At 62.4% G+C, this 25,082-nt stretch overlaps 4 protein-coding genes across 35 annotated transcripts in view; 3 read left to right on the top strand and 1 right to left on the bottom strand.

Moving 5' to 3' along the window:
• Positions 1-7,611, top strand: part of CBFA2T3 (CBFA2/RUNX1 partner transcriptional co-repressor 3) — a 74,719-nt gene extending 67,108 nt beyond the window's left edge. For 10 of the 15 annotated variants that reach the window (XM_032464596.1, XM_032464592.1, XM_032464589.1 and 7 more), the window contains 5 exons: positions 1,766-1,851; positions 2,475-2,667; positions 3,120-3,188; positions 3,450-3,652; positions 5,051-7,611. In XM_032464596.1, coding sequence (XP_032320487.1) covers positions 1,766-1,851; positions 2,475-2,667; positions 3,120-3,188; positions 3,450-3,652; positions 5,051-5,347 — 848 coding nt within the window. In that variant the 3' untranslated portion in view covers positions 5,348-7,611. Of the gene's footprint in view, positions 1-1,765; positions 1,852-2,474; positions 2,668-3,119; positions 3,189-3,358; positions 3,653-5,050 lie in introns of those variants that run through there. The other 5 variants (XM_032464593.1, XM_032464591.1, XM_032464590.1 and 2 more) reach the window with 2 other exon arrangements.
• A 3,314-nt stretch (positions 7,612-10,925) lies between these two features.
• On the top strand, positions 10,926-15,998 carry PABPN1L (PABPN1 like, cytoplasmic). Of its 5 annotated transcripts, none has more exons than XM_032464605.1 (7): positions 10,926-11,628; positions 12,575-13,498; positions 13,886-14,024; positions 14,285-14,337; positions 14,778-14,884; positions 14,990-15,077; positions 15,163-15,745. In XM_032464605.1, the coding sequence occupies exons 2-7, from the start codon at positions 13,247-13,249 to the stop codon at positions 15,373-15,375; spliced, it is 852 nt and encodes a 283-aa protein (XP_032320496.1). In that variant the 5' UTR covers positions 10,926-11,628; positions 12,575-13,246; the 3' UTR covers positions 15,376-15,745. The 5 variants fall into 5 exon arrangements, with proteins under 5 accessions (XP_032320496.1, XP_032320495.1, XP_032320497.1 ...); XM_032464604.1 differs by having other exon boundaries at positions 10,926-11,968; XM_032464606.1 differs by lacking the exon at positions 10,926-11,628 and adding an exon at positions 15,831-15,998 and having other exon boundaries at positions 11,980-13,498; positions 15,611-15,753.
• Positions 15,999-16,146: 148 nt separating this feature from the next.
• TRAPPC2L (trafficking protein particle complex 2 like) lies at positions 16,147-23,079 on the bottom strand. 3 transcript variants are annotated; one of them, XM_032464607.1, is made up of 7 exons: positions 22,922-23,079; positions 22,744-22,834; positions 22,074-22,535; positions 20,544-20,716; positions 19,528-19,615; positions 19,330-19,409; positions 16,147-17,108 (listed from the first exon to the last, which is right to left on the bottom strand). In XM_032464607.1, the coding sequence occupies exons 3-7, from the start codon at positions 22,104-22,106 to the stop codon at positions 16,898-16,900; spliced, it is 585 nt and encodes a 194-aa protein (XP_032320498.1). In that variant the 5' UTR covers positions 22,107-22,535; positions 22,744-22,834; positions 22,922-23,079; the 3' UTR covers positions 16,147-16,897. The 3 variants fall into 3 exon arrangements, with proteins under 3 accessions (XP_032320498.1, XP_032320499.1, XP_032320500.1); XM_032464608.1 differs by lacking the exons at positions 22,744-22,834; positions 22,922-23,079 and having other exon boundaries at positions 20,544-20,693; positions 22,074-22,169; XM_032464609.1 differs by lacking the exons at positions 16,147-17,108; positions 22,744-22,834; positions 22,922-23,079 and adding an exon at positions 18,347-18,529 and having other exon boundaries at positions 22,074-22,169.
• The window catches only part of LOC102509603 (N-acetylgalactosamine-6-sulfatase), a 24,810-nt gene continuing 22,006 nt past the window's right edge, over positions 22,279-25,082 (top strand). For 10 of the 12 annotated variants that reach the window (XR_004314089.1, XR_004314090.1, XM_032464576.1 and 7 more), the window contains exon 1: positions 22,286-22,437. Coding sequence is in view for 10 of the 12 variants with exons in the window: in XM_032464576.1 (XP_032320467.1) it covers positions 22,321-22,437 (117 nt within the window). In the remaining 2 variants the exon portion in view is untranslated. Of the gene's footprint in view, positions 22,438-25,082 lie in introns of all 12 variants that reach the window. The other 2 variants (XM_032464579.1, XM_032464585.1) reach the window with 1 other exon arrangement.

Raw genomic sequence — 25,082 nt, 5'->3', positions numbered from 1 at the left:
CCAGCGGTTACTGGTAGTGGAGTAACAGGTCCCAGTGGACCTCATGCCCACATTAGATGCTTTACTAGGGCTAGGAGGCAGCAGCTCGAAGTGCCTGACACACCTGTGTGACGTGTCTGCACACCCACACCACAGATGGGGAGACTGAGGCCCAGGGGGTATAACATGCCCAAAGTTGGCTAGCCACGGCTGTCTGATCTTCTGACCTGCCCATGTGCTGTATCAGAGGTGGAAAGCCCAGCCCTTCCCCTACATATTGGTGTGGGACAGCCTGGGAGCAGCCTAGGGCACCGATGGGGGACCTAGAGGCAGGGTCAGTGGAGGCCTTGCCCTGTCCAAGGCCGTCTCTCCGCCCCCACCCTGCGGAAGCTTCCAGGGCCCAGGCCCAGGCAGCAGGTGACAGCGTCTGGCTCCCTGCAGCCGGGTCAGGCAGGTGCTAATTCCCACCCGCTTCTGCTAACACAAAAATAAACACCAGCTGTCAGAGAGATCTCAGCCACTATTCTGGTTGGGGCGCTGGTGCCGGCCCCCGCTCTGTGGACAGTGCCTCCCACCTCTGCTGCAATCTGGGCAGAGGCCTTTCAGGTCTGGGGGCCAAACAGGCCTAGGTGGACCCCAGCCCAGGGAGTCAGTGCCGGGACACGGTGGGGGTGGGGGGGTGCAGTGTTTGCATAAGCGGAGGAGGAGCCGTCGTGAGGGGGCAGATGCTGCCCTGCTGGCTGGCGAGGACTTCTCAGCTCACAGTTCCTTTGTTTCTGATTGCGGGGTAGGGACACCCCTTGTTTCAGCCTCTGGAACTGTACCAGCCAGGGCCTGAGGGCTCAGCTCTGGACAGGGCCAGCCTTGCTTGGCCTTGGTCAACGTGTCCCCTTAACCAGCCTGGGTTTCCTCATCCATAAGGTGGAAGTGACAGTAGACCCCTGCCCCCAGAGGCCGACAGAGGGATGAAAGGGTGAAGCGCTTGGCGCCGAGCCCTGCTCCGTACCCGGGGCTCCCCTCCAGCGCACCTCCTCTCCTCACACCCCCGGGAGGCAGGCAGGGTAGGCAGACGGAGCCCTCGGGCAGGACAAGGGCCCAGGTCCCACAGGGAATGCGAGTCAGGGCTTCCGGCCTTTCCCAGCCCCACCACTCCCAGGAGACCACACATAGACCCGCTCACCCGAGACCCAGCAGATAAGCCAGAGCACGTCCTACCAGGCTGGAGCGCAGCCCAGGGGACACAGAGGTGAACAGGCCACGCCGGCCACGCCCTGCGGACTGTTGGGGTACTGAAGAAGCAGCGAGGCACCTATAATTACTAAACAACCAGAGATACGTGGGGCTCAGGAGTCTGAGAGCCCAGGGCTGCCGAGGAGGAAGGGGCCTGTGACCTGGGCTTTGAACGAAGCAGAGCAGTAAAGCACGGGCCGAGCCGGGCAGTCACAAGGATGCCCTTAAGTGAGGTCTGAGGCCACTTCCCAGGCAGCAGGGGTCAGAAAGTGTGGGAGTGGCTGGATTTGGGTGGGAGGCGGGGGGGGGGGGGCCAAAGCGAGGGACGGGCACCCAAGTCTCTTCCTCCCAGCACGAGAAGAGGCCAGGCCTGTTCGGCCCCCGAGGGCAGTGCCCAGGGTTCCCGCTTTCACGCTCTCACTGTTCCCCAGGAGGGCACAGCCCATGGGCGGGGCCTGACTGCACAGGGAGGGGCTTCGAAAGGGCAGGTCCTGGAAGCAGGAGGGTGGTGGCTAATGAGCAAGGGGCGGGGCCTTAGCGTCCACTCCCCCTGCAGCGGTGCACGGGTCCAGGCCTGAGGAAGTGATTGACCACCGGCTTACGGAGCGCGAGTGGGCGGAGGAATGGAAACACCTCAACAACGTGAGTGTCCCGGCGGGGGTCGCAGGGCGCAAGACGACTCCCAGGCGCTCGGCTCGGCCTGCAGGGGCTGTGGGGGCGGGGCTCGTGTGCGCCCCGCTTTGCCCTGCTCCCACCTGGCTCAGGCTGCAGGCGGCTTCTGGTCAGCACCTCAGAACCCTCCATTCTCAGCCCTCATTAACCTTCCAGAGGAAGGTCCCTTGGCCATAGGGGTGGGACCCCTTCCACCCCATTTTCAAGGCCATCCCTGCCCCACTTCCTTTTGGGGAGGGGAGCTCATGAGAGGGCGTGTTCCCCAGAGCTGCACCCGGGGCTGCTCGGCGGGGTGGACCACACCCTGAGGGCTGGAAGGAGTGCCCAGCCCTGGGTTTGAGCCACCAGTCTGGGGCCCCAGGTGCTGGGGAGTCTGGGTGGAGACTGGTGGGCCTCCCCAGCCCTGCCCAGCTGCTCAGGTGTCTCCAGGCAGTGGAAGTGGGTGTTAGGCCATCTCCCTGAGCCCCCGTGGGCAGGCCTGGTGGACGCGCTGGCCCAGCCCAGGAGTGTGGGAACATATCCCCAGCTGTCCCCCTCATCCCAGCGGCCACACCTGGCCCTCCTGCTCACGCTGCCTGCCCTCCCGCCCGCAGCTCCTGAACTGCATCATGGACATGGCCGAGAAGACGCGGCGGTCACTCACCGTGCTGCGCCGCTGCCAGGAGGCTGACCGCGAGGAGCTCAACCACTGGATCCGGCGCTATAGCGGTGCTGAGGACAAGAAGAGCCCCGCGCCCGCCGCCCGGCCCCTGCACAGCTCTGCAGGAGTGGAGGGGTCTCAGCTAGGTGTGCACACGGGCAGGGCACGTGACCGGGGCACCGAGGACTAAGGCCGTCACCCACACAGGCAGGGCCCTCACGTGGCCCTGCAGTGATATGGCTAAAACCATCTGACTTCGGAAAGAGGGGTCTTTTTGCTGCACAAAGGCGCTGCCTGACCCGCTGGGAAGCCCAGCTCATGGTTCCGTTGGGCCAGGGGCTCAGAGCTGGGAGGTCCCCTGGACAATGACCGCGGAAACAGGCCGAGCACGGCCCAGCTCCCAGCAGAATCCAAGGTCCATTGGTCCCAGGGCATCTTCCTTTCCTGACACTACCCACTCCCACCCCAGCCACGGACACAGGTACCATGGGGATCTCAGGGACCCCCAGGTCACACAAGATCACATGCACACCCTGCCCTCATGGCCCGGCTGGGTGTGGCCCCACCCTGAGCGTGATGCTGGCCCCCTGTGTTTCAGACGTCCACCAGGAGTTCATGCCCCGGACCCTCTCTGGCTACATGCCCGAGGAAATCTGGAGGAAGGCTGGTGAGTCTTGGTAGGGGACAGCCCAGGGCCCCAGACCCTCTTGCCATCCGCATCGGTGGAGGGGGGCTCAGCTGGGCCCTCTCCAGGCCTGCTGACTCAGAATCTGGCGGGGGACTGGGTCTCTGCCCTCCAGGGGACACCCCTCTACCTGACGAGAGGTCCCCCCACAGCCCTGCCAGCACACACATGCGGGACGCCCGCCCCTGGGTGGTGGGCAGGGGACACTCGTCCGGGCCGGCCCATATACCGACCAGCCTGAAGCGTCCTTTGCAGAGGAGGCAGTGAGCGCGGTGAAGCGGCAGGCCATGTCGGAGCTGCAGAAAGCCGTGTCGGACGCCGAGCGCAAGGCCCACGAGCTCATCAGCACAGAGCGGGCCAAGATGGAGCGGGCCCTGGCCGAGGCCCGGCGTCAGGCCTCCGAGGACGCCCTCACTGTCGTCAACCAGCAGGAGGACTCCAGTGAGGTAGGGCCTCCTGCCCACCCTGCATCCCGTCCCCACCTCCCGGTCCAAGGCTGGAGCCCCAACCTCCCAGCCACGCGAACCAGGGAAGCCCTGGGCCTCTGGACCCCACACGGCCTGGTGAGGCGGGTCTTGTGGGCGTCCCCATCGACAGGTGTGGAAACTGAGGGCTCCAGAGGGTCTGTGGCTCGCCCCAGATGACACCCTAGGAAATGGCAGGGCGTCCGTGAAAGCAGAGGCAAGCAGCGGGGAGAGAGTCATGCTGGTGCTTGTGTGCCCGGAGGGCTGGGCTGGTCCAGCAGGGCAGCTGGGGACCCCGGCAGGCTCCATTCCCTCCTTGTCCGAGAAGGGCTCAGGCGACCGAGGGGTCCAGAAGAGGGAGAGGCCCTTTCCAGGGGGCTCCAGGACTGTACGGGGGTGGGGGCGGCACTTCAAAACGCTCTGGGTTGGTCTGTGCCGGGGCTGGCCCCGAGGGAGGGTACGGAAGAGATGGACTCCCGTCCCAGTCAGCTCGTGCATCTCTGTACGGCTCTTTTCATGGACACTCTCAGCCAGAGCAGAGCAGACCTCACATCCGAGTGGGCAAGGGGGAGCGGGGAAGGTGGGAGGGCACCTGTGGTGCTTCAGGAGTGGACGTGCGTGGGGAGGATGGGGTGCCAGGGCAGCCCACTAGCAGTGCCATCCGAGCAGTCCTGGACGAAGTGGGCTAGCCGGCGGCGACCTGGGGAGCAGCAGGGACCGGCCAGGGCGGGTGGGGCGGCCATGCCTGTGTTGTGGCCCCGCAGGAGGCTCTGGAGGCCAAGTGGGCACGTGGGCCTTTCTCCCTCGGCGGGTTTGGGCCTCCCTGTCCTCCTGCCTGGGCTGCCGCCTCCAGCCTGTGCCTGGAATCCCTGCCCACCTTCTGCTTGGGTGGCTGGGGTCCTCACTTGTTCCACGGAAGGTGGGCAGAGGCCCAGTGGTTTGGGGAGGTCGTGACCACAGCAGCTCGGGTCATGCACCCCATGTCTTTATTCTGCTGGGGCTGCCATGTTCTGATAGCGGAGACCCAGCGAAGCCAGGAGGGCTTCCTGGAAGGGAGGGAAGGGGCCGTGGCTCCCTCCCTCCTGAGGGCCCCGTGGCCCCGTAAGCGCACTGTGAGCCTCACAGGGTGGGCTTGAGCTGTGGGAGCCTGTCCGCCAGCAGCCCAGCCGAGAGGCTGTGCAGGCTGAGGGTCCCCACAAGGTGTGATGCTTTGGAGTTTTCTCTTCTCACTTGGTGGTGCCCTGGCTGGGTCTGCGCAGGCTGGTTTGCAGGGTGGACTTCCCTGTCCTGCAGCCAGGTGGGGTGCTCTGGGGAAATGCGGGCCCAGGCTCGGCCGCCCCTGACCACGCCCCCCCCCCCCCCCCCCCCCCCCCGATGCAGAGCTGCTGGAACTGCGGGCGCAAGGCCAGTGAGACGTGCAGCGGCTGCAACGCGGCCCGCTACTGCGGCTCCTTCTGCCAGCACAAGGACTGGGAGAAGCACCACCACGTGTGCGGCCAGAGCCTGCAGGGCCCTGCGGCCGTGGCGGCCGACCCTGCGCCGGGACAGCCAGACGCCGCCAGCCTGGGCCCCTGCCTGCCCGCCACCGCCGCCAGCCCCAGCGAGGCCGGCTCCACGGGGCCCTCCCGCCCAGGTTCCCCCGGCCCGCCCGGCCCACTGGACGCTGCACCCCGCTGACCCGCCCAGACCCCGGTGCCCGGGCCAAGGATGGCGCACCTGCCGACCCGCCCAGCCCTGCCCCGGGCCCACTGGACTTGTGCCCAGCCCTGGGAGCCTGGCCGTGGGAGTCACTGCTGCTGCTGCTTCTCTCCAAAAGAAAACACAGAACCAACATAGCTGCACTGAAGGCAGCTTCCTCGGCTACCTGACGGTCACGCAGCGACCTCTCCTCCCATCCTCAGACTCAGAGCCTCCCGGCAAGCTTTAGCCCACGGGACGTTCGCCGGCCAGAGGGTGACTGGCTCCGTCCACACCCACCTCTCTCTTTCTCTCTGGGGTTTCTGTCTCTGTAACTCTCACACACTTTCAATGAAAAAATCTCATTGTTTGGTGGCTTATATTTTCATTGAAGAATTTTGGAGGTTTTGTGGCAAAAGAACTACTCAGTAATGGACAAAGAAAACTGTGGGGATTTCCCCTTCCTGATGAAAAAGGGAAAAAGAAAGCTGTTCTTTCACAGCTGGAGACCTGAGCCGCTGAGTCACCGAAACCCCCCAAGGCCGTGTGGCCGACGTGCTGAGGACGGTGAGAGAGAGCTCAATTTCTGACTCAAGAAATATTTTTTTGGTTTCAGATTTTTTTCCTTTAATGTCAAACTCTTTGGCTTTAAGTAGAAATCCAAAAAGTTTTTTTAAAACAGATAAAGGACCACACCTGTAAACTACCTTGCCAGCTAGCCAGCCAAGGACGCCAGACACACCTCTGCTCCCAAGGAGATCCAAAAAGCAGACACAAGAAGTCAGAATCCAAAACTGTTTTGTCATTGCCAAAGTATGTTTTTCACTGTTTGGCTCCACACCTGGGCTTGTTCAGGAAGTCGTGGGTCTTCTCTCTTGCTTGGATTCTGTTTCAGGGGTGTTGGGACATTGGGGTTTGGAGCGTTCTGCCCAACAAGAAGCGACTTCTTTCTTTTCAACTCCACCGCAGCGCCTCCGCCGGGGACGGGCGGGGTGGGCAGCGCGGCCCTGGGCCCCGTGTGTGCGCATCTGCGTGTGCGCCTGGGGCACGCCCCGCCGTGTGTCTGCTCGTGTGCGGGGAGGATACCTCGGGCTGTCCTCACGCCCCCTGTGAATTCCCATCGCATTTCATTTTCTCCACTCGTGAAAAAAAGTGCTAACGTGTCCTTCCCAGAGAGACCGTGATTCGGAGACAAAACTGTGACAATCTTTTGGGTTGATTCTTGACTGCTTTCCCAAGCGCAGGAGACAGCACCTGCTGCTTCTCCGCCCCCTCCTCTACCTCTGCTCCCCGGGCCACGAAGCCTCCCCAGCTCATCTTTCCGGCTCAACCCCCGCGTGTCCTGCCACTCTTGTCTTCACACTTTTGCAGAAAATGAAAACACACACACACACACACACACACAAACGCAGTCTGTCCTCCCTGCACCTCCTGGAGTCTTGGTCACCTGCGTAAAATCCCGTGTTTCTGTCCAGCTGCTCCTCAGGGGGTGTCTCTCTGAAGTCCCACCCCCAGTCTGGCCTTGTGCCCTGGCCCCACTCACCTCCCCACGGTGATCTCAAGGAGGGAATAAAGGAATAAAGAAATTCTGACCTGTCCTCAGTGGGAGAGCAAGCAGCAGACACGGCCCCCGATCTGCGCTTTCCTGCGTGGCTGTAAGAAGTCCCCAGGACTGGAGTGCAGTGGTGACCAGCTACTGAAACCCGGGGCCCAGCCGCCCCGCCGAGAGGCAAGAAGTCAGTAGCACACGAGAATGTGAATGTACATAGTCCCTGCAGAGGCCCAAATGATGGTGTTCATGAGGGGGTAATAAAGAAGAGATGTTTGCCAAATTAAAAAAATTAAGAGAAACTACGGAAGTATGTAGAGTTAGGGTGATAGATTTTCAAAGAAATCTGAACGGTGGTCCCACGAGGAGCACTGGCTTGGTCTGATCGCTGTCGTTGTTCAGAGTGGTAGGAAGTCACCCTTTGAGAATCGAGAGGAAGGACTCCACCCAGCTGCCAGAGGGCAGGTGCTGTCCGAACCTGGGCTGACAGGAGCCCCCGCTGACTGCGGCCCTGGCAGCCTCCACCCCCGCCGCATGGCGCCTCAGCCCCCCCCCCCCACCAAGGCTCCATCTGTGGGTTTCAGAAGAGCAGGGACCTTGTGGGATTCGGGCTGCCGTGAGGCAGCCGGTGGCCGCCTGTCGTGTTTCCAGTCTGTTCTTCCTCTCCTGAGCATTGAGCCAATTAAAACAGCAGTTTCGCACGTGCTGTGAAGTAGCCCTGCCTCCCCTTTGACTCTGTTCCCACAAGATTGTGCCACGGAACGGGCGCTTCCCTGGGCAGGCTGGGGTCTGGGTGAGGAGATGTGAGGCCCTGACGCTGGGACCCTGGGGCAGGGCTGCTGTCCTGAGCCAGGCCTGGGAGGAGCCCGCCACCCGCGGCCCTGCTGCTGGCCTCTGCTTCTCTTCCCCTTGCCGGGCCCTTCTTTGGGGACAAGCAAGCACACCAGGGATGGCAGCCAGCTGGTGGCATCTGGCCAGCCCAGCCTGCAGGGCCAGCCCACCGGCTGAGGGTCAGCTGCCCGGCGGCGCCTCCCACCCCAGCTGTTGAGAAGAGGTCGCTTTCGAGCAGCTGTAAAAGGCCACCTTTCCAGTGTGGGCCCCACATCCCTCTCTTGTCCACCAGGACCTGCCACCAACCAGGGCTGCAACAGCCTGGCACAAGGGGCTGGCCAGGGCGGGCAGACAGCCTCTGCCCGCAGAGAGCGTCCACAGAGGCGAGTGTGGGTAGTGGTGGGGAGGCTTGTGGTGAGGACCCTGAGGCCCGGAGTGGGTGGGAGGGGGTACCTAGTGGGCACCGTGTCAGTGCAGGCAGCAGGTACGGTCTGGGTCAGACGAAGCAGGTGCTCCACCCCCGCCCCCACCCAGGGTCCCTTTGATGCTCAGGCCCCGTGTGGCCCAAGACCTCACAGCAGAAGCAAACAGAATGAGTAGCTTTGGTGGGAGAGTGGGGCAGGCAGATCTCTTGCATCCAGGGTTGGACTAGTGGCGGGAAGTATCTGAGTCTGTGTTTCACCTGCTTTCGGCCCCTGGAGGCCCTGCCTCTCTCATGCCAAGAGGGGTCTGGACAGAAGAGGTCCCAGCCTCCTCTCTCTGCTTGGAGACCATCCTGCCCTGCTCCCTCTCGGGCTTGTCGACTGTCGATGCGTGCGCGAGTGTCTCCTCCTCGTGGGCTGCCGAGATCAGACACACTGGTGACCCCAAAGCTCTGTGGAGTGCGGCAGCTTCCCCTCCTGCTCCGAGGCCAAAGCCAGGACAGGAAGGCCAAGGGAGGCAGGCAGCAGCCAGGGCTCCCAGCCCACTGGTCCAAGCCAGGCCAATGACAGGCGGGGACGGGATGCTGGCACCTGGGTCCTCTTCCCCGTGGGGAAAGCCCCCTGGTGTGCGAGACCCTCCAACTCTTCCCTCCCCCTCCTCTGGCCTTTCTCTGAGGATGTGTCACCATCCCCAGGTGGTTTCTGGGGTGTGTCCTGTTCTGTGGGCAAAGACCAGTGTCTCCCATTCCCGCTGTGGACAGGCTGGCACACCCCAGACCCCGTCTGAATAAAGAGGGACCCTATCCTCACAGCTCGCCAGGACCAAAGGGAAGCCTTGGGTGTTGCCAGGGCAGAGAGGGGAGCTGGAGAAAGCCTTAGGGTCCAGGAGGGGAAGGGCCGTAGGACAAGAGGAACCGGCCTCCTGGGAAGGGGCCACCCTGTGGCTCAGCAGGTGGGGGTTGCTCATCAGGGCCAGAGAGGCCAGTGGCCGAGGGAGACAGACGGGAGAGGGGCGCTGCTGCTGGCTGCGTCCCCGTGACACCCGGGAGGGGGCCCGGGCAGACCCTTACGGCCTCCTGTTTGCCCATTTTTCCAAGTGCATCCTCAGAATGGTGCTGAAGTCCAGTCCCCGGCATCTGCCCACCTCGCCTGTCCTGGCTCATTGCAGCACAGGGGTCTGGGTATTATTCTGCCCGACCTTTTGGCCCACCTGCAATTACTTACTGATCCTTTTGTCAGTGTATCCTGACCAAGCCATTCACCTATCCACCCATCCACCCATCTTCCATCCATCCGTCCACCCATCCGTCCACCCACCCACCCGTCCACCCACTACTCTACCCCAGCTGTCACTTAACCTCCCATGCATCCTTGCACCGTCCACCTCTCTCCACCTTCCACTCCTCTGCACACCAGGTGTGTGTCTGTCCACCCGTTTTCTGGTCTAACCCACACACAGCCATGCTTTAGTCCATCCCCGCTCCACTCTTCCATCTACTGAACCCAGAGTAGCAATACCAACTCCCTGAGTGATGCAGAGCTGCATCGAGCCCCCATAACTCCGGGGACAGAGAAGGGCTGCTGCAGGCATTGTGGGCAGATCAGGCCAACGTCCCAGCAACAGCTCCGGCCAGTCTGGGCCTGCCTGGCAAGTGTGGTGGCCATGGACCAGAGGAGGCGCTGGGAGGCGGCCCATACAGCTGCTCAGGGGCCCTGTGACCGAGGCCACCAGTTGGGGACAGCACGTTGCCTGGCAAGACCCCGACAACGCCGGCGAGGCCGCCAGGTCCTCTCCTTGTCACCAGGGGTCACTGCCTGGAGGAGGCGTCCCCAGGGAGGGAGGGGGAAGAAAGAGCCCAGCGCTGGCCTCCCCGGATGCCAGTGCTCCTGGACCCCGTCTTCTCCCAGGTGCTCAGGAGTGGCTTTACCTCACTCCCACTCCCATCTTCCACCCTGGGGTCCTGGACGCTGGAAACTCACCCTCAGAGCTCTGGGTAGGTGCAGACACAGACCCGCCCAGGCTGAATTCAGCTGATGGCAGCCGATGTTTCTTTGACCTTGAGGCCCCGGCCCAGCTGTGGTCCCAGCGGCCTGCTACACCTGTCTCCGGGCTCCCAGGACACACAGGGCACCTTCCAGAAGGGCTGGGAGGCTGCCACTGGATTACAGGAGGAGAAAGCGGAAGGGAGCAGAAGCCGCAGGGAGCCAGACCAGGGATGCGCCTGCTCCTCCGGACGCCTCGCGGACAAGCCCGGGGAGCCAGCCGTCTCTGACAGCAACCTGCACAGGTCCCCCCAGCATTCCAGAGAAGCCGGTCTGCTTGCTTTCTGCTCTTTTCGCTTCGATGCAGCCGGCCCCTGGAGTGCCTCCCAGAAGGCCCGTCACAGCGGCCACGCAGCGTCAGGCCTCAGCTGGAGTCTGGCTTTCGATGTCAGAGTGAAGGACAGGACCCAGCCAGGCCAGCCTTCGGCCCCTCCGCTGGCCGAGGGGGCCGGGGTGCAGCCCCACGCAGCCTTGTGGGGGATGGGTTGATTTTCCACTTCTTTCTTTTTCCCTTTATTTTATGTTTTAATTCCCCAAAGTGAGTTGGGCCGAGAACACTGGGTCGTCCTCCTGGGCTGTGCAGGGTCCTGGCGGCCGCCCCCGTGTCTTCTGATGTCTCTGTTTGATCTGGGCACCGGGAGATGGTGCCACTGGGGTCACATGGATTCTGTGCATGTAATAAAGCCACCCTTGTCCATCTTGGGGCTCTGCCTCTCCTTGGGTTCCCGGAGACTCACTCTAAGCCTGTTTCCCGTATTTATTCACCAGATTTGTGTTGGGGGCCTTCTCAGTGCCAGGGAAGAGAGACAAGACCCTGCTCCATGGCGGTGGATGGACAAACATGACGCCGTGCTGAGGGTGCGCAGGCCCCACAGTCTCCTGAGCGCTCACCAAGAGGGGTGAAGACTGTGTCCTCCACGTGGTCTGGACGACCTTGGACCCCAGATGACACCCATGGCTTCAGGGGCCCTTAGCCTCCCTGCCTGTGGCCATGTGGGCACCTCGCGCAAGACCCTGAGGGTGAGCACCAAGGGAAGGGACACCTTGACCCTAAGGAGCCACAGTGTCACAGCCATGGTGTCCCAGCTCACAGGACAGTCCTGCCCAGAGCAGGTGCCCAGGGCTTGGGCTCCGGGCTCGCTGGCGGCCCCTGGGAGGAAGGCGTGTTATTAATACTCGGGCCCAGTCTGGAACATGGTGTATTTTGAAAGACGTCACTGGAAAGGCCAGTATGGGGGCGAGGCCATCCCCACGCCAGGCGCTGGCGGGAGCCCCATCCGGGCCTGGTGTGTCAGCAGTCTCGGCACAGGAGAGGATGACCACGATTTTCCATTGCGGAGGTCTGAGCTCAGAGGGAGGCTGGCCGGGCTGGGCCCGAGTCCAGCCGGCTCTTGGCTTGGACACAGCCGCCATGGTGTCCTGCCCCCCACGAGGAGGTAGAGGAAGGGCCCCGGCCAGGGCCCTCCATGGGGCCTTAGCCCACGGGGGGGAGGGGACCTGACTGCCCCACGTTCCAGGGCAAAGACCTGCACGGCTGCACTTCTAGCCTCATCCAGCCAGCCCCGGGCCGAGGCTCTGTCCTCAGTGCAGATGTGGACACTGCCCTTCAGGCACTCTGGCCGGCTGGGGAGACCTAGGGACGTGTAGCTTATGTGGGACAGACAGAGGGTAAGGCCCGGGTGCCATGGCCACAAGAGGAAGAAGGAGCAATCAGGAAGGCTTCCTGGTCGCAGCGGCACAGTGGCAATAGTGCCCCCTGGAGCCTCGTATATGCAAGTACCTGCAGCTCTGTGGACACAGGGGAAGAGGGGGTGTCCCGGGAAGAGGGGGTGTCCCAGCAAGGGGGTGGGCAGCGGGTAGGCCCTGCCTACAGGCTCACAGCCAGCTCAGGCCAGGAGACTGCCCACAGACCAGCTTTCCTCAGGGCCCGGGGTCGGGCAGGGGGCACTATGCAGTCTTAGCTCAGCCTCTGCCGAGGTGAGAACAGAGTCGGAGAAGAAAGACAGCTGCAGTGCCCCCCCACTTCCTTCCAGGGTGCACGGCGCCCGGGGGTCACAGTCTGCAACCATTCCCTTCCCCACTTCCACGTTCCCAGGAAGAGACCCCGACTGGACTGACTGGGACCCACCAATTAGGGCCCCGAGGGCAGGCTGTGGGCTGGGGAGGGGGGCAGACCCTCCCAGAGGGGTCCCCAGAAACACGTCAGGAGGATGAAGACACAGAAAGAGCGCTCCCAAAACAAAGCCGGGGCGAGAGGAAGCCAGAGCAGCTGCTCGGGGAGGACAGACAGAGCCCAGAGCGCCCCGGGACAACGGCCTGCAGCTGCCCGCGGGAGAGCGAGGGGCAGAGGCCGGGCCTTCACAAACTGTCCTCCGCCCCCAGGATCCGCGGGATCTGCACAGAGTTCACCATCCTGCCCCGCGCCCCAGCAGGATTCCGGATGCATTTGAGTGGCTCCCACCCAAAAGCTGGCCCAGAATGGGGGTGGGGAGGAAAGGGGCCATGGGGAATCGATGAGAGGTCAGGAGGAGGGACAGAGGCGTCCGTCTCCCCTCCAGGCCCCAGGCCGCCTGGGCTCTGCATGACCCAATTTGTGAAGGCTGTCTCAAATGCCACCTCCTCCAGGAAGCCTGCTCTGACCCCATGGGCCCCCTTCCCACTTCCGCACGCTCAGGTCATTCGCTCGCACCTGTGTCAACCTAACTGGGGCTGCCCACTGGAGGTGCGGTGCTGAGTGAGGGACATGGACCGGCGACCCCAGTAGCTTCCTAGCTCCAGAGTTGTGGCAAGTGAGGCTCCACCCCAGCTGCCCCTCTCCACCTTGAGTGTTCTGGAGGGGCCTGCCCCGTGAGGAGGAGGGGCCCAGGGGTAGGGGTCTGGCCTCTGAAGCCTCAGGCCCAGAAGTCAGGGTGGAGGCCCGGCCCTAGCCAGGAAGCTCTGAGGTGCTCTAGTGGGAGCAGCTGGCCTGGGGGAGGGCTTAAAACTCCGGCGGGCGGGCAGGTGCTGGCGTGGAGGTGAGCACGGAGGACCTGCCCGCCCTCCTCCCCCATCACCATGTGGCCCTTCCTCAGCCGCGCTCTCTTCCCACCCCCCAGTGAGGCCTGGCTCCGGAAGGCTTCCTCAGACCCTGAGGCCCAGGGCTGGGGGGCCTGGAGCTGGACGGAGAAGACCCCTCTGGGCTCAGGGGGTGGGGGCGGGAAGGAAGGGAAGACAGGGGAAGTGGAGGGAGAGGACGCGGAGGATGCCGGCATCCTGCTGTCTCTGTTGGAGAGGGCGGACCTGGCCGAGTGTCCGGGACCTGACCAGGTAACAGCCACGTGGAGCGCCGGGCAGAGGCTGGCTGGGGATCTCAGGAGTCCCAGGGTTCGGGGGCGGGGGTACGGACGGCAGAGCTTGTACCCCAAATGTGAGAGAGCCAATGTCCCCCTGTCCGGAAGAGGGAGTAGGGACACCCACCCCTGCACAGGCTAGGGGGGAGGGGCAGGGCGGCTCCTCTGGCCTGGAGGGGCCTCTGTGTTGGGGGTGGGTTACAAGGGCTTCTCTGCAGGCCCACCTGGCCTTCCCTCTCCCCTTCGAGGAGCCCCCAGCACGACCCTCAGAACGGGCAGGGTCAGGCCCACTCCCCTCTCCCCTCCCTCCAGAGGAGCCTGGGGCCATCGTGCCTCAGGGCTCAGCCTGGGCCTCTGCTGGCAGGAGCTGGAGGCCATCAGACTGAAGCTGTGGGCCATGGAGCAGGCCCAGGGGCAGGAGCCGCCTGGGGTGCAGGGCCAGGAGAGGGAAGAGGAGGGCCCCGGGGCTGGGCCAGTCCGGCAGCTGCTGAGCCCTGAGCCAGGTAGGAGCCGGCCAGCCAGGCCAACCCCTTCCCCGGGCAGGTGGCCCCCAGTCCTCTGGCAGGCGGCTCTGGCCCCCCTCTGCTTGTAAATTGGGGTGGCCGCAAGCTGCTGCAGGAACAGTGCTGTCTCCTGGGGAGAGGCCAGGCCTGGCATGGGTCCTTCTAGACAGGCCCCCAGGGGCGACTGTCTCCCCCGAGGGCTGAGGACTGAGTCCCTGCCCAGGGCAAGCCCTGCGGTCCTGAGGCCCCTCTCCCAACAGACACCCCGGCAGAGAAGACGGAGGCCGACCACAGATCCGTCTACGTGGGCAACGTGAGTGAGGAAGGGGAGCGAGACGGGGTCTACAGCTTCCTCGTGGCTCTGAGGATGAGAAGAAGGGACACGTATAGGCAGCAAACTCAAAAGCCACACAGGCCTGGAAGGGAAAATCAGGAGGGCGGGTCCAACGAGGGGGCCGTCCCCAGGAGGGAGCGTGGGCCTGCTGTGGTTAGGCCTGATTTCCCACCAAGGACTGGGATTCGGGATTTCCACATGAATCTCCCAGTTGGCTGATCAACGAATTCTACTTTAAAAAGCCACACGGCCTTTGCACAGGCCAGTAAACTTGGGGAGCATTCATCTGGGTACCCAGTTGGCCCCTGGTGGGGCTGGGGAGCAGAGGCCTCGGGGCCCCATCAACCTCTCTCTACCAAGAAAACGTGCGGAAGCCCCCGGGAGGGTGAGCCACCCCACACCAGGGCCTGTGCCTGCAGGTGGACTACGGGGGCACAGCCCAGGAGCTGGAGGCCCATTTCAACCACTGCGGGGAGATCCACCGGGTCACCATCCTGTGCGACAAGTTCTCCGGACACCCCAAGGGGTCAGTGCGGGGGCCCTCAGGGAAGGGGCCTCAGGGAGGGGTGGGGCGCCAGGAGATAGAGCCGTGCAGGTGAGCCCTTACCTGCCCTGCCCCGCCCCTCCGCAGCTATGCCTACATAGAGTTTGCCACCGAGAGCTCGGCCCAGGCTGCCGTGGAACTGGACAAGAGTGTCTTCCGAGGCCGGGTCATCAAGGTGTGTGTCCCCCACCAGTCACCGCACGGCGTGGGGTGGGGGGCTCTGCTCTGAGCATCTCTGTGTTAACCCATTAATCCCCAAGGGGCCGGGAGAGGCAGGCACGAAGAGGCTGAGGCACCGACCAAGGACACACAACTGCCCCAGCCTGACACTTCTCCAATCTCCAGTGTGGGTTTGGCCTGGGTGTAGTTCCGGGGAGGCTTCCTTCCCGAACCAGACTGCCCCCTGCAGGAGGAAATGGCTTGACAGAGGCACGTCACATGACCACGGCTGTGGCTGGACTGTTTGGGCCTAAGTGGGGATCTTGAGATGGCTGGGAACAGGTGAGGGTCTGATGCCTCGGGCAGCCCCATGCCTTGGGACAGCCAGGGCCTGGTGGGCGCTGGGGCCTGTGCGCACTTGTCTGTGAGTCTTCCATAGAGAAACCCAGGACAGCTTCCTGGAGGCAGCTTTAGCCCAGCACGCTGCCCTGGGCTGGGGAGGAGGGTGTGAGAACAGCGGTCTCGGGCAGACTCGTCCTTTGCTTTCAGGTGCTGCCCAAAAGGACCAACTTGCCAGGGATCAGCTCCACGGACCGCGGAGGCCTTCGGGGACACCCAAGCGCCCGGGGGCCACCCTTCACCCACAGCAGCCTCCAGGGCGGGGCCCCTTTCAGACCACGAGGGCGGAACCGGTAGGCGGGCGGGGCCCGAGGGCGGGGCTCCGGCGGGCGGGCCTGGAGGCCGCTCACCGCCGTCTCTCTCCGTGCAGGGCGCGCGGAAGGTTCTCGCCGTGGTACTCGCCCTACTGAAGGGAGGACCCGACTGGGAGAGCGGGGCGGGGGCTGGGTCGGGAGAGGACGGCGGTGCTGCACGCGGGACTGGTTACTCCGCGCAGAATAACTGCCCCGGCCCCTTCACTGGGCCGGAGGACGGGCCGCAGCCCGGGACCCAAGCCTCCGCTCCCGAAGCAGGGCACTGGGTGGGCCTGGCACGGCGTGCTAGTCGGGGCTCTGCGGGGCACCGGGCCAAAGGCGGCACGGGGTCAGCGTCGGGTTGCCTTTTATAGGAAAGCAGAACTATGTGTCTTAGTGGTAAAGCATAAATTATTAAACTTGAATATTTTTTAAAAGCATATGGCAGCAGATCTCCTTACTTCACCTTGCTGGCACGCGGTTTCCTCAGGGGCAGACTCTGCAAAGAAGGCAGGTGATGGGGTGTGGCCGGGGCCCTGAGCCCCAGCTCCAACCACGGCCCACTCACAGCCAACGGATAGCACGGGGCCTGCGGCAGCCCCGCCAGACCCGTGCTGCAGGGGCAAGCTTCACTGGGTCTTCACCCCAGGTCTGCTGGCACATGCTCCTCCCTTGGCGAGTGACACAGACCCTGCCTGCTCCGTGTGTCCCCGGGCACCTGGCACAGGCCTGGCCCTTCTCAGACCGGGAAGCAGAGGAGTTTTCCATGCTGGCACGGTGACTGTCGTCCCCTCTGACGCAGACACGTCAGCTTCCTCCCTGAAGGTACAATGTTGCTCTCTGTCCTCTGACTGCATTCAGGGCTGGGAAAGACCTGGGGCGAGGACTGCAGGCCACCAGGTTCTGGCCTTAAATGATTACTAGCGAGTCCCTCCCTGGCCTTTTCTGAAGCAACTCTCTTCGCCTTGTAATTTTTTGATTATCAGTTCTTTAAGCCACGAACACAGCTGCTCTGGGCTCCAAGCCACAGGTGGATGGTCCCCAGTCCCAGCGTCTCCTCTCCAGCACCAGCGAAGACAGTGTTCTCTGGGGAGGATGAGAGGACGGGCCTCTTCGCTCTCCGTCCAGTCTTCGACTTCCTCGCTCAGGCCAGGCTCACACTCCCCTTGTGATCTGGGGTCCGCGTTGGCCCTTGTAGCAGGGAAAAGATGAAGGAACTGCCAGCCGAATCCCCTTTTGAAATCTCTCTCCTCCAAGTGCCTCCCAACACCGCCCATTTACATGCCGTAACTGCCTGCCCTTGGGAGGGAGGAAGTGTCTTTTGTCTGGTCATTGTCCCCAACACCACCAGGGTTCTGTTAGAAAGGAAGCAAGGAAGAATGGACGTTGGGTTGGCAACATGCAGTCCCTGCCTCAGCCATGACTCAGGCAGGAGAGACCACTACTAAAAGCTCAACCAAAGATTTGAGTATGGGCTGTGGAGAGAAATCCTGTGTGGGGGCGGCCTGCGTCAGAATCAGCACCTGCTTGTCGGCACTTCTGGGCCCCCCGCCAGGGGCACCAGTTCCATCTGTGGCAGGCGGGGTGGGGGAGACCTGAGACTTGTGTCTGTAACACATGCTCCCAGTTCTGTAATTTGAAAAATGAATCCTGTGCTCATAGGACGGGAAGGAAACCCACAGACAAGCAAATAGAGCGCGTCCCAGTCCCAGCCCTAGGCCGACGACCCTCACAGCCCCCCCACCCCATTTTCAGGGGGTCTGAGCCACCTCCCTCCTGGTCAGAGACCCTCTCTGGAGTGATGGTGGGGGATAAGGGGGAACAGAGGGACTCACAGTGGTTTTGGGGTATCTGACTCAGGGAAGCCAGCTGAAACAGCATGGAGCAGACTGCGGGTGGGCTCAGACCCGGAGGGTCCTCTTCCACTTCACGAGCCCCGTTCGCAAACAACAAAGGGCACTAGAACCTGGGCCACCTGATCCCAGAAGGGGCTGTCACCTCAACCATGGTCAACTCGTTAGGGCTGTCACCCAGTGTAGTCACCCCCCGGGTGCCTGGGGGACAGCGGGGAAGGGGGCTCATCTCCTAACGCCCTCCTGGCCCCAGGAACCGCCGTGCACTAACTGATGGCAGAGGGCTCTTGGAATCTGCTCGTTCGATGCCCAGAAAGCAGGCAGCAGCTGATGAGACGGTGCGGTTATCCCGAGAAGGCTGCCGTCCAAGGCCGGGGCATGACCAGAAAGAGGAGGGCCCTCCCCAGGAGGGAAGGTTGCAGGCCGACCTGTGTGCCCCTTTAATCCAGCCCTGGGCACCGGAGGCTGACCCCAACAGGCCAGCCCACCTGCTCAGCCACTGGAGGGTGCGGCGGGAGGGACAGTGGAGCAGGGAGCCCTTCTGCCCCCTCGCAGCCTCTCCTGGGCTCCCAGCTCTGCGAGCTCCTGTCACCCTGCTCCCCCTGCCCCTCTGTGCCCAGTGGGGACAACATTCTCTGCTCTGTCTGGTCTCTGACCTCTTCCTTGGCCCTGAAAAGTCCCAGGTAAAGTCTCTTTGACTAAGTTAAACCCTCTGCTGACACAGAAGGAAAAAGCCAAGCCTGATCTCGCAAGACCTTTAGTGGACACGCAGCGTGCATGAGGCCCCGCCCCACCGCGGCACATCCGTGACACCCGGGAAGAGGTTAAAAGTTATAAATATACATCTGAACAGCAGTTATGTACAGAACGCTTCCCCTCAGCAGACCTGTACCATCATGGACGTCACCATGCTGTCAAAGGCCCTGCAGAAAGAAACAGGTCAGTCAGGGAAGCAGCCCTAGCCGCCATCCCCTACCGGCAGAGACGTCAGTCTCCGGGGTCCAGATGAGTAACCTCGGCTGAGGCCAGGCTGCGTCCTGCCACACCAGGCAGTGGGAGTCTGAGCCTCCGGCCTCATTCCTGCACGCTTTCCCGTGGTGCTGCCCTGCCTGGGTCTCCAGGCAAGGCTGGGTCTCCAGGCAAGGCTGGGACCCAGAATGAGCCAATGTCACCGCTGAGGGATGGCACCACAGGAAAGGCCTGGCTGGGGTCACCTGCTGGCTCCAGGGAGCCCCTCGGGAAGTTTCTGGGAACAGAGGGGATTCCCGGGAGGCAGGGCTGGAGTGTGTGTACGTGAACACTCCTTTGGGAAGCATCCTTGTGAGGCTCAGTCTGTGTTTACCTGAAGGCTGCTGGGAAGATACCTGCAACCTCACTTCTTAAGCGTCCAAGTTCAACATCACAGACAAAATTGGGCTTTCTCCCAAAATGCTCTTGTCCACATGCCTGGGCCCTCACTGGGATCTGGGTAGGCGCCCGAGCACCTGCTGGGCGCACCTGGGAAGCCAGATGGGCGAGCCTTGTCCCTGCCCCACTCCCCAACTCCTCTCCGGTCTGTTTTACGTGTTGGAGATCCGTGCAGGAGTGTGTTTGGAAAAAGCAGGGTCTTGCTGCTTCAGAATGGCCGCCTCAGAAGAACAGCGCCTGTCGCTTGAAGAGGACTTCCCTCCCCCTCCCTCCCTTCAGCAGGGCCCGCCCGGTGGTGGGGGGGGTCATATCCCACCTGGACTGAATGCGGTCCCCCGGGTTGTAGAAGGGGTTGCACATGACATCTGTGTAGGAGTTGTGCAGCTTCCGGAACATCTGAAACAAGAGCCAGCACCATGCTGCATCCACACGTGCACACGGCTGCTGCCACACACGTGGCCTCTCAGCATTTCAACGCCTGCGACCGCCGGCGCACCGCCCGCCCTGCACTCACGCTGCGGATCTCGTTGTCTCTCAGCGCCGTGTTGGAGGAGTCCACCACCATGACAAACTTGACCTTGGAGTTGGTCACGTAGCCGTATCTGCACAGCTGGTTAGGGAACACGCTCCTGACACAGGGGACCCGTGGCGGCCCGAAGGCACCTCGCCGTGCAGTGCACACGCGCAGAGGGCCATCTGTGCACGTGCCACAGCTCCTGAGCTGCTTTGGAGAAACATGACAACCAGCTGGGTCCATCCGCAGTGCCAGGACGACACGACCATGCCGGGTGTGTCTGGACACTTCATTGGGGCAGCTTCTGGTATTTAGTGGAGGAGCAAAGGGCAGCAGCTATAATGGCTCAAACCGCAGGGTGACCTGCCCTCTTTCTGAATCAATTCCTGCCTCAGGAATGTTAACTGCAAAACCAGAGTTTGCATGAATAAGGCAAATCCTAACTAAGGTGCCCAGACCTCTAAAGGCCACTATTTCTTGTGGAACAGTGGCTCCCGGGCATATGACACTGGGTGAGTTACGTTACTGCTTATGGGAACATCTTTGAATTCCATGGGTTTCGGGCCACTTGTCCCAAGAACTGGTCAAGATTTTACAGTGACTCATGGGGCTGGGCCTGATGGTGACATGAATGAACACCACCCCGTTACTCAGGAGATGATGGCCCCTCTGAGAAGACACAGAGAGGAGTCCTCACAGGCATCAAGTGAGAGAGTCCCTAATTCTTCCACAAACCCAAGGGACAGGTGCAGACTGTCACAGTTCTCCAGGCAATTCAAGCCTGGCTATTCCCACTTTATCCTCCTCATTAAAGAAAAAAAGATGGGAGGTCCTAGCTGGCCTCGAGCTGCTCTAACTCCCCACTGGCCAAAAGCCCACATCTTTTTTCTTTTCCAAGTGATGTGCCTAGATGCCTTCCAAGGGGATCTGCTGCTCCAGCGCACCCCCCAACTACAGGCAGAGCCCCCAATGCGAAGCCCTGCAGAGCGACCACCCGCTGCCAGGCGTGAGGATACACCTTGTAGTCCTCCGTGGGGTAGAGCAGGCCCAGGTAGAGCTCCCTCTGGTCCACCAGGGCCTTCCCCATTGCAGAGATCTTCTCATCCACCACGTCCAGGGATGTGTGCACCATGTAGTGGAACTTGAGCTCGCTCTCCGTGGGGACGCTGCGGATGTAAAGGGGGTAATTCTGCAAGAAAGGGTGACTTGGCTGAAGTGACAGGAGTCCACCCCATGTGCACTGACACAGGACCCTCAGGAGGGAGGAATGGCCAAGCGCCCACACGCTCTCACTCCCTAAAACCTGCTGCTCAATACTACAATCTGTCTTCAGAGAACCTGATCTAGTCTGAGGAGGTTCTCGCCCCTCTGCACAGGAGCATCACTGGGGTGGCCAGGAAGAGAGGACAGCTCTGAAAAGCAGGTCTGAGTGCAGCCTGACCACCAGCCCTGTCGGGTCACTCACTTTCCACGGCGGGGGGGCCCACTCCTAGCACGTGCTCTCCTCCCGCCCCGAAATACTGGCTGGTTCTCAATACCTGAGCTACTACAGTCTTGTCGCCTGGCAGAGGCACTGCCATGCTCCCGCTCTAAACCCTTCAAGGCTCGGCGCAGGCCTCCTTTCATCTCTCCACAGCCATTTCTGACCGACCTAACCCCGGAGTTAAGTGTCCTCCCCAGGCTCCCACAGGCCACAATTCACTGCTTCTGGCCAAAGCCTGGTGCCGCCCAGACACAGTGTACAAGACGTTGTCCCTGGCCTAATGGGGATGACATCGGGTGAAGGAGACAGTCCACAAATCCGACAACTGATGAACAACGTAGCACGTGCTAAGAGAGAAGCCAACAGGCCAAGAACCTGAGGAGAGGACCACTGCAGAAGCCTGGCCTTACAGAAGGCCCGGGAGGACACCAAGGCTTTGTGCAGTGGGAGCGTGTGGATGGCCACGCAGCTCAGTCTTAGGCTTCAGAAACAGTTTCCAGAGAAAATGGCACGTGTGGTGGCCAGTGAAGGGGATGGGCGTGGGGGAGGAAGGGAGGGGTCCAGGTGAGAGGCCCGGAGGTGAGAGAGCAGCGCCGGCCGGGGGCGGGGTGGCTACCAGTAATTCCGTTGGTTGAGAGGAGGGTGTCAGTGGTATGGGGAGGGGGGTCATTCAGAAGTGATCCTACGGCAATGAGAAGCCACTGAAGAGACTTTAGCCAAGGGTGAGCCACGGTCGGACCTCTGGCTGCTGAGCACAGATAAGGCTGTCAGTCGTCCGGGTGGGCGGAGCAGGATGGACAGAAGCTGGGGAGCAAGAACCAACAGAGCCCGCGGACAGACGGCTGGGCGGAGCGGAGGTCGGGACGGAAGGGGAGGATCCGGCCTGTGCCGGCGGCAGGTGCAGGTCTGGGCGGCGCCTCCCCCGGGCCCGCCCCTGGCCTCCTGGGCTCGGCGAAGCCCCCGGGCCCCCTCCGGAGCCCCCGGGGCTGGGAAGGAGAAGAGGAGGGGAGGCGGAGAGCGAGGCTGGCGCCGGAGCGGCCCGCCCGCCCGCCCGCGTACGCACCTCCTTGGCGATCACCGCCACGCACACCGCCATCTTGGAAGCCCGGCCGACGCGTCACGTGACGGCAGCGCCAGTCACGCGGCCGGCCAGGCCCCGCCCACCTGTCTGTCTTCCGAGCGGCCCTGACCCCGCCCCTCCTATCACTCTGCTGGTCCGGCCCCGCCCCGTCCCCCGGCCGGAAGGGCCTCCCGCTTCGACGGCCCGGTTCCCGCGGCTCCGGGGCTCGGCGGCGCTCGGCGTGGTTGCCATGGCGGCGGTTGCTGCGGCGACGAGGTGGCAGCTGCTGCTGGTGCTGAGCGCCGCGGGGCTGGGGGTCACGCTTGCCCCGCAGCCGCCCAACATCCTGCTCCTGCTCATGGACGATGTGAGTGCGCGGCGGGCCGGGCCTCCGGAGGGCTGCGATCGGCCAGGGGTGGGGGCGGCCAGGGGTGAGGGCTCGCGCCTGGCCCTGCCGGTCGCAGCCTGGCTCGTGGGTGAAGCCGAAGTGAGCTGGTCGTGTCCAGTGTCCAGCCAGGAGAAGACCCTCGCGCACTGTTCCCCTCCCCGCCCCTCCCGCGCTGGAAGGACGGAAGGGCAGCCCCGCCCCTCCCGCGCTGCGATGCTGGCCGGGCGAGGACCAGCTCCCCTGCACCCCGGCGCACCCCTGCTGCCTCCACTGCTGGGGGCTCACCCTGAAAGCCTCTTCCCTCTGCTCTCGGTCCGCTGCCAGGGCACCCCTTCCACCTGCTCTTCCTGCGCTGTAGTCTTCTTGGTAAACAGGTCTTAGTAAATACAGCGCCAGCCTGAGTTCTGCGAGCCGTTCTAGCAAATTATCCAACTTTGAGGGGACTGTGGGAACCCCGACTTACAGGTGGCCTGGGACACGGGGTGGCATCTGAAGTGGGGTGGTCTTGTGGGGCTGAGCACTTGACCCGTGGTCTCTGATGCCGGGTCTGGGTACACAGGCTCAGAACAGAGCTGAGTTGCGGAAGTCCCAGCTGGTGCCCGGAGGCTGCAGAAGTGGTTGAGTGGTAACCCTCCCACACTTGGTGTCAGAAGTGCTGTGAGCAAAAATAGCTCGGAATTCCCCAAAAGACCAGCAGAGACACTCAGTAACCTTTGGACCGAGGCCACGAGCCTCACGTGGCTGCTGCTGGGCTGTCCTGGCTGGTCGGAATTGCGAGGTACTGGTACTGATTTCAAAGACCTCGTATGAGGAAAGGACAAAGTATCTCATGTAATAATATTTATTATTCAAATAATTCTTTATCACAAAACATTAACAACATTCAGATGAGCCTGAATAGGCCGTGGAAACCCGCTGGTAATTGCAGCACCCAGGGATGACACAGACGCGCTGTCTTTAGTCAGAGCTTCGTCTGGACGCAGCAGCTTCCGGAGTGGGCTCTGCACCTCCTGTCCCGCCAGCCCGCCCTGACGGCCAGTCCAGAAACTTTGATTCATAACCAACGGCACGTGGTCTTGGGAGCGTTTGCTTCCTGTGCTGGTGTTCAGCCTTCTCAAGGCAGAGGTTCCCGGGCAGGAGGGCTACTTAAGTGTTTGAGTCATGGGGGGCTGCTGGTCAGCTGAGCACCCAGCCTCTCTGATTTCTGCCCCTCCTGCTTCTTTCCGAGGTGACAGTTCATCAGTGAGCTTTCACACTGCAGGTTTGCTGAGGTGGTAATGTTGTGGGTTTACGGGGCTAATTCAAACCCATCGTGTGCCTGCAACCCCCCGTTTCCCTCTGCCCAGTAACAGTTCTGCTCAGGCCCTGAGTGGCGGAGTGTGACCAGCCCTGGGCACGCCTTACTTCAGGGGGCAGACGCGGGGGCCCATCCTCCTGCAGGCCTGGGGTTGGGCCCAGAAACCTGGAACAGCGGGCTGGGAGGCCCCCATGCCAGGCCTCTTCTGTGCTGGTTCCTCCTTGTGGCTTTGGGACCCTTTGACAGCTGGGGCCCAGGGAAGTCAGGGAGACCACTGTTCTGCTCAGCATATGACAGGAAACACACTCAAATTGACTTTAGCAAAAGTGAGAACTGCAGCTGTCCTGAGTAGACAGGCTTCCGGCCACGGGATCCAAAGGTTTCCCCCTCCACCCCCAGCTCTGTGTCCTTACCGAGCCTGTAGCTTCAGGCCAGGCGGGAGGGGCGCTGCCCTGTTACAGCTCCTCAGTGCGCCCTCAGGCCCAGTGCAGACCCCTGGTAGACGCCAGCTCGTGGACTGGGTTTGGAAGACGCTGAGAAGCATTTCTGAATGAGCTGACTCAGCTCCATACTCCAAGGCTGATGGGTGATGGGGACGCAGGGGCAGAAGCTCCCTCCCTGGCACCCCTGCCTGGCCAGGCCCAAGCACCGTCTGTGTCTCAGTTCCTTACCTGTAAAACCGAGAAGCTGAAGCCGGGCTGCAGGGAGGAGGGAGCCTGCATCCCCACAGTGGGCCTGTCCAGCCGGTGCGTCCGCCCTGGACCTCCAGACCCTTCCATCGTCTTGACAAGGACACACACAGGACCTGCGTTTCTTTCTAATAATCCCTCGTAGCAAGACGGTGTCTGCTCTGCTCCCAAGTCCTGAAGTTCCCACTAAGCAGAGGAGAGGCTGAGGGCAGGAAGGAGACCGTAGCCCTGGGCCCAGCTGACCCTCGCTCCTCGTGCATGTGGACGGGGGTCACACGGGGGCCCCCACCCAGGCTGCTGTGGGGGGTGGTCTCGTTAAACCCTGATGACCCTGCAAGGTGGATGCTAGCATCCCTATTTTTATAGGTAAGAAAGCCAGTCGACAAGTAGCAGAATTTGATGGAGGAGAGCAGAGTTAACGCGGCAGGCCAGTGACTGCCGCCTCAGAAAGGCTCACCTGTAAGCAGGGGGGCCCTTGGCCAGCATCTGGGAACTTACATTTGGGGATTGTTCCCTGGCAAGACGGGCTCCCTTTGTCTAAACTGTTTATGTAAACATTAAGGTTTATGCTGAGCCCCGCCTTCCTTCTGGGAGGCGGGATCTGGGCGGTGCCCGGCAGCAGGTGCCCACCTGACTCT

The sequence above is a fragment of the Camelus ferus genome, chromosome 21, assembly GCF_009834535.1.
Source record: "Camelus ferus isolate YT-003-E chromosome 21, BCGSAC_Cfer_1.0, whole genome shotgun sequence".
Lineage (NCBI taxonomy): Eukaryota > Metazoa > Chordata > Mammalia > Artiodactyla > Camelidae > Camelus > Camelus ferus.
This window is presented reverse-complemented; position numbering and strand designations above follow the sequence as displayed.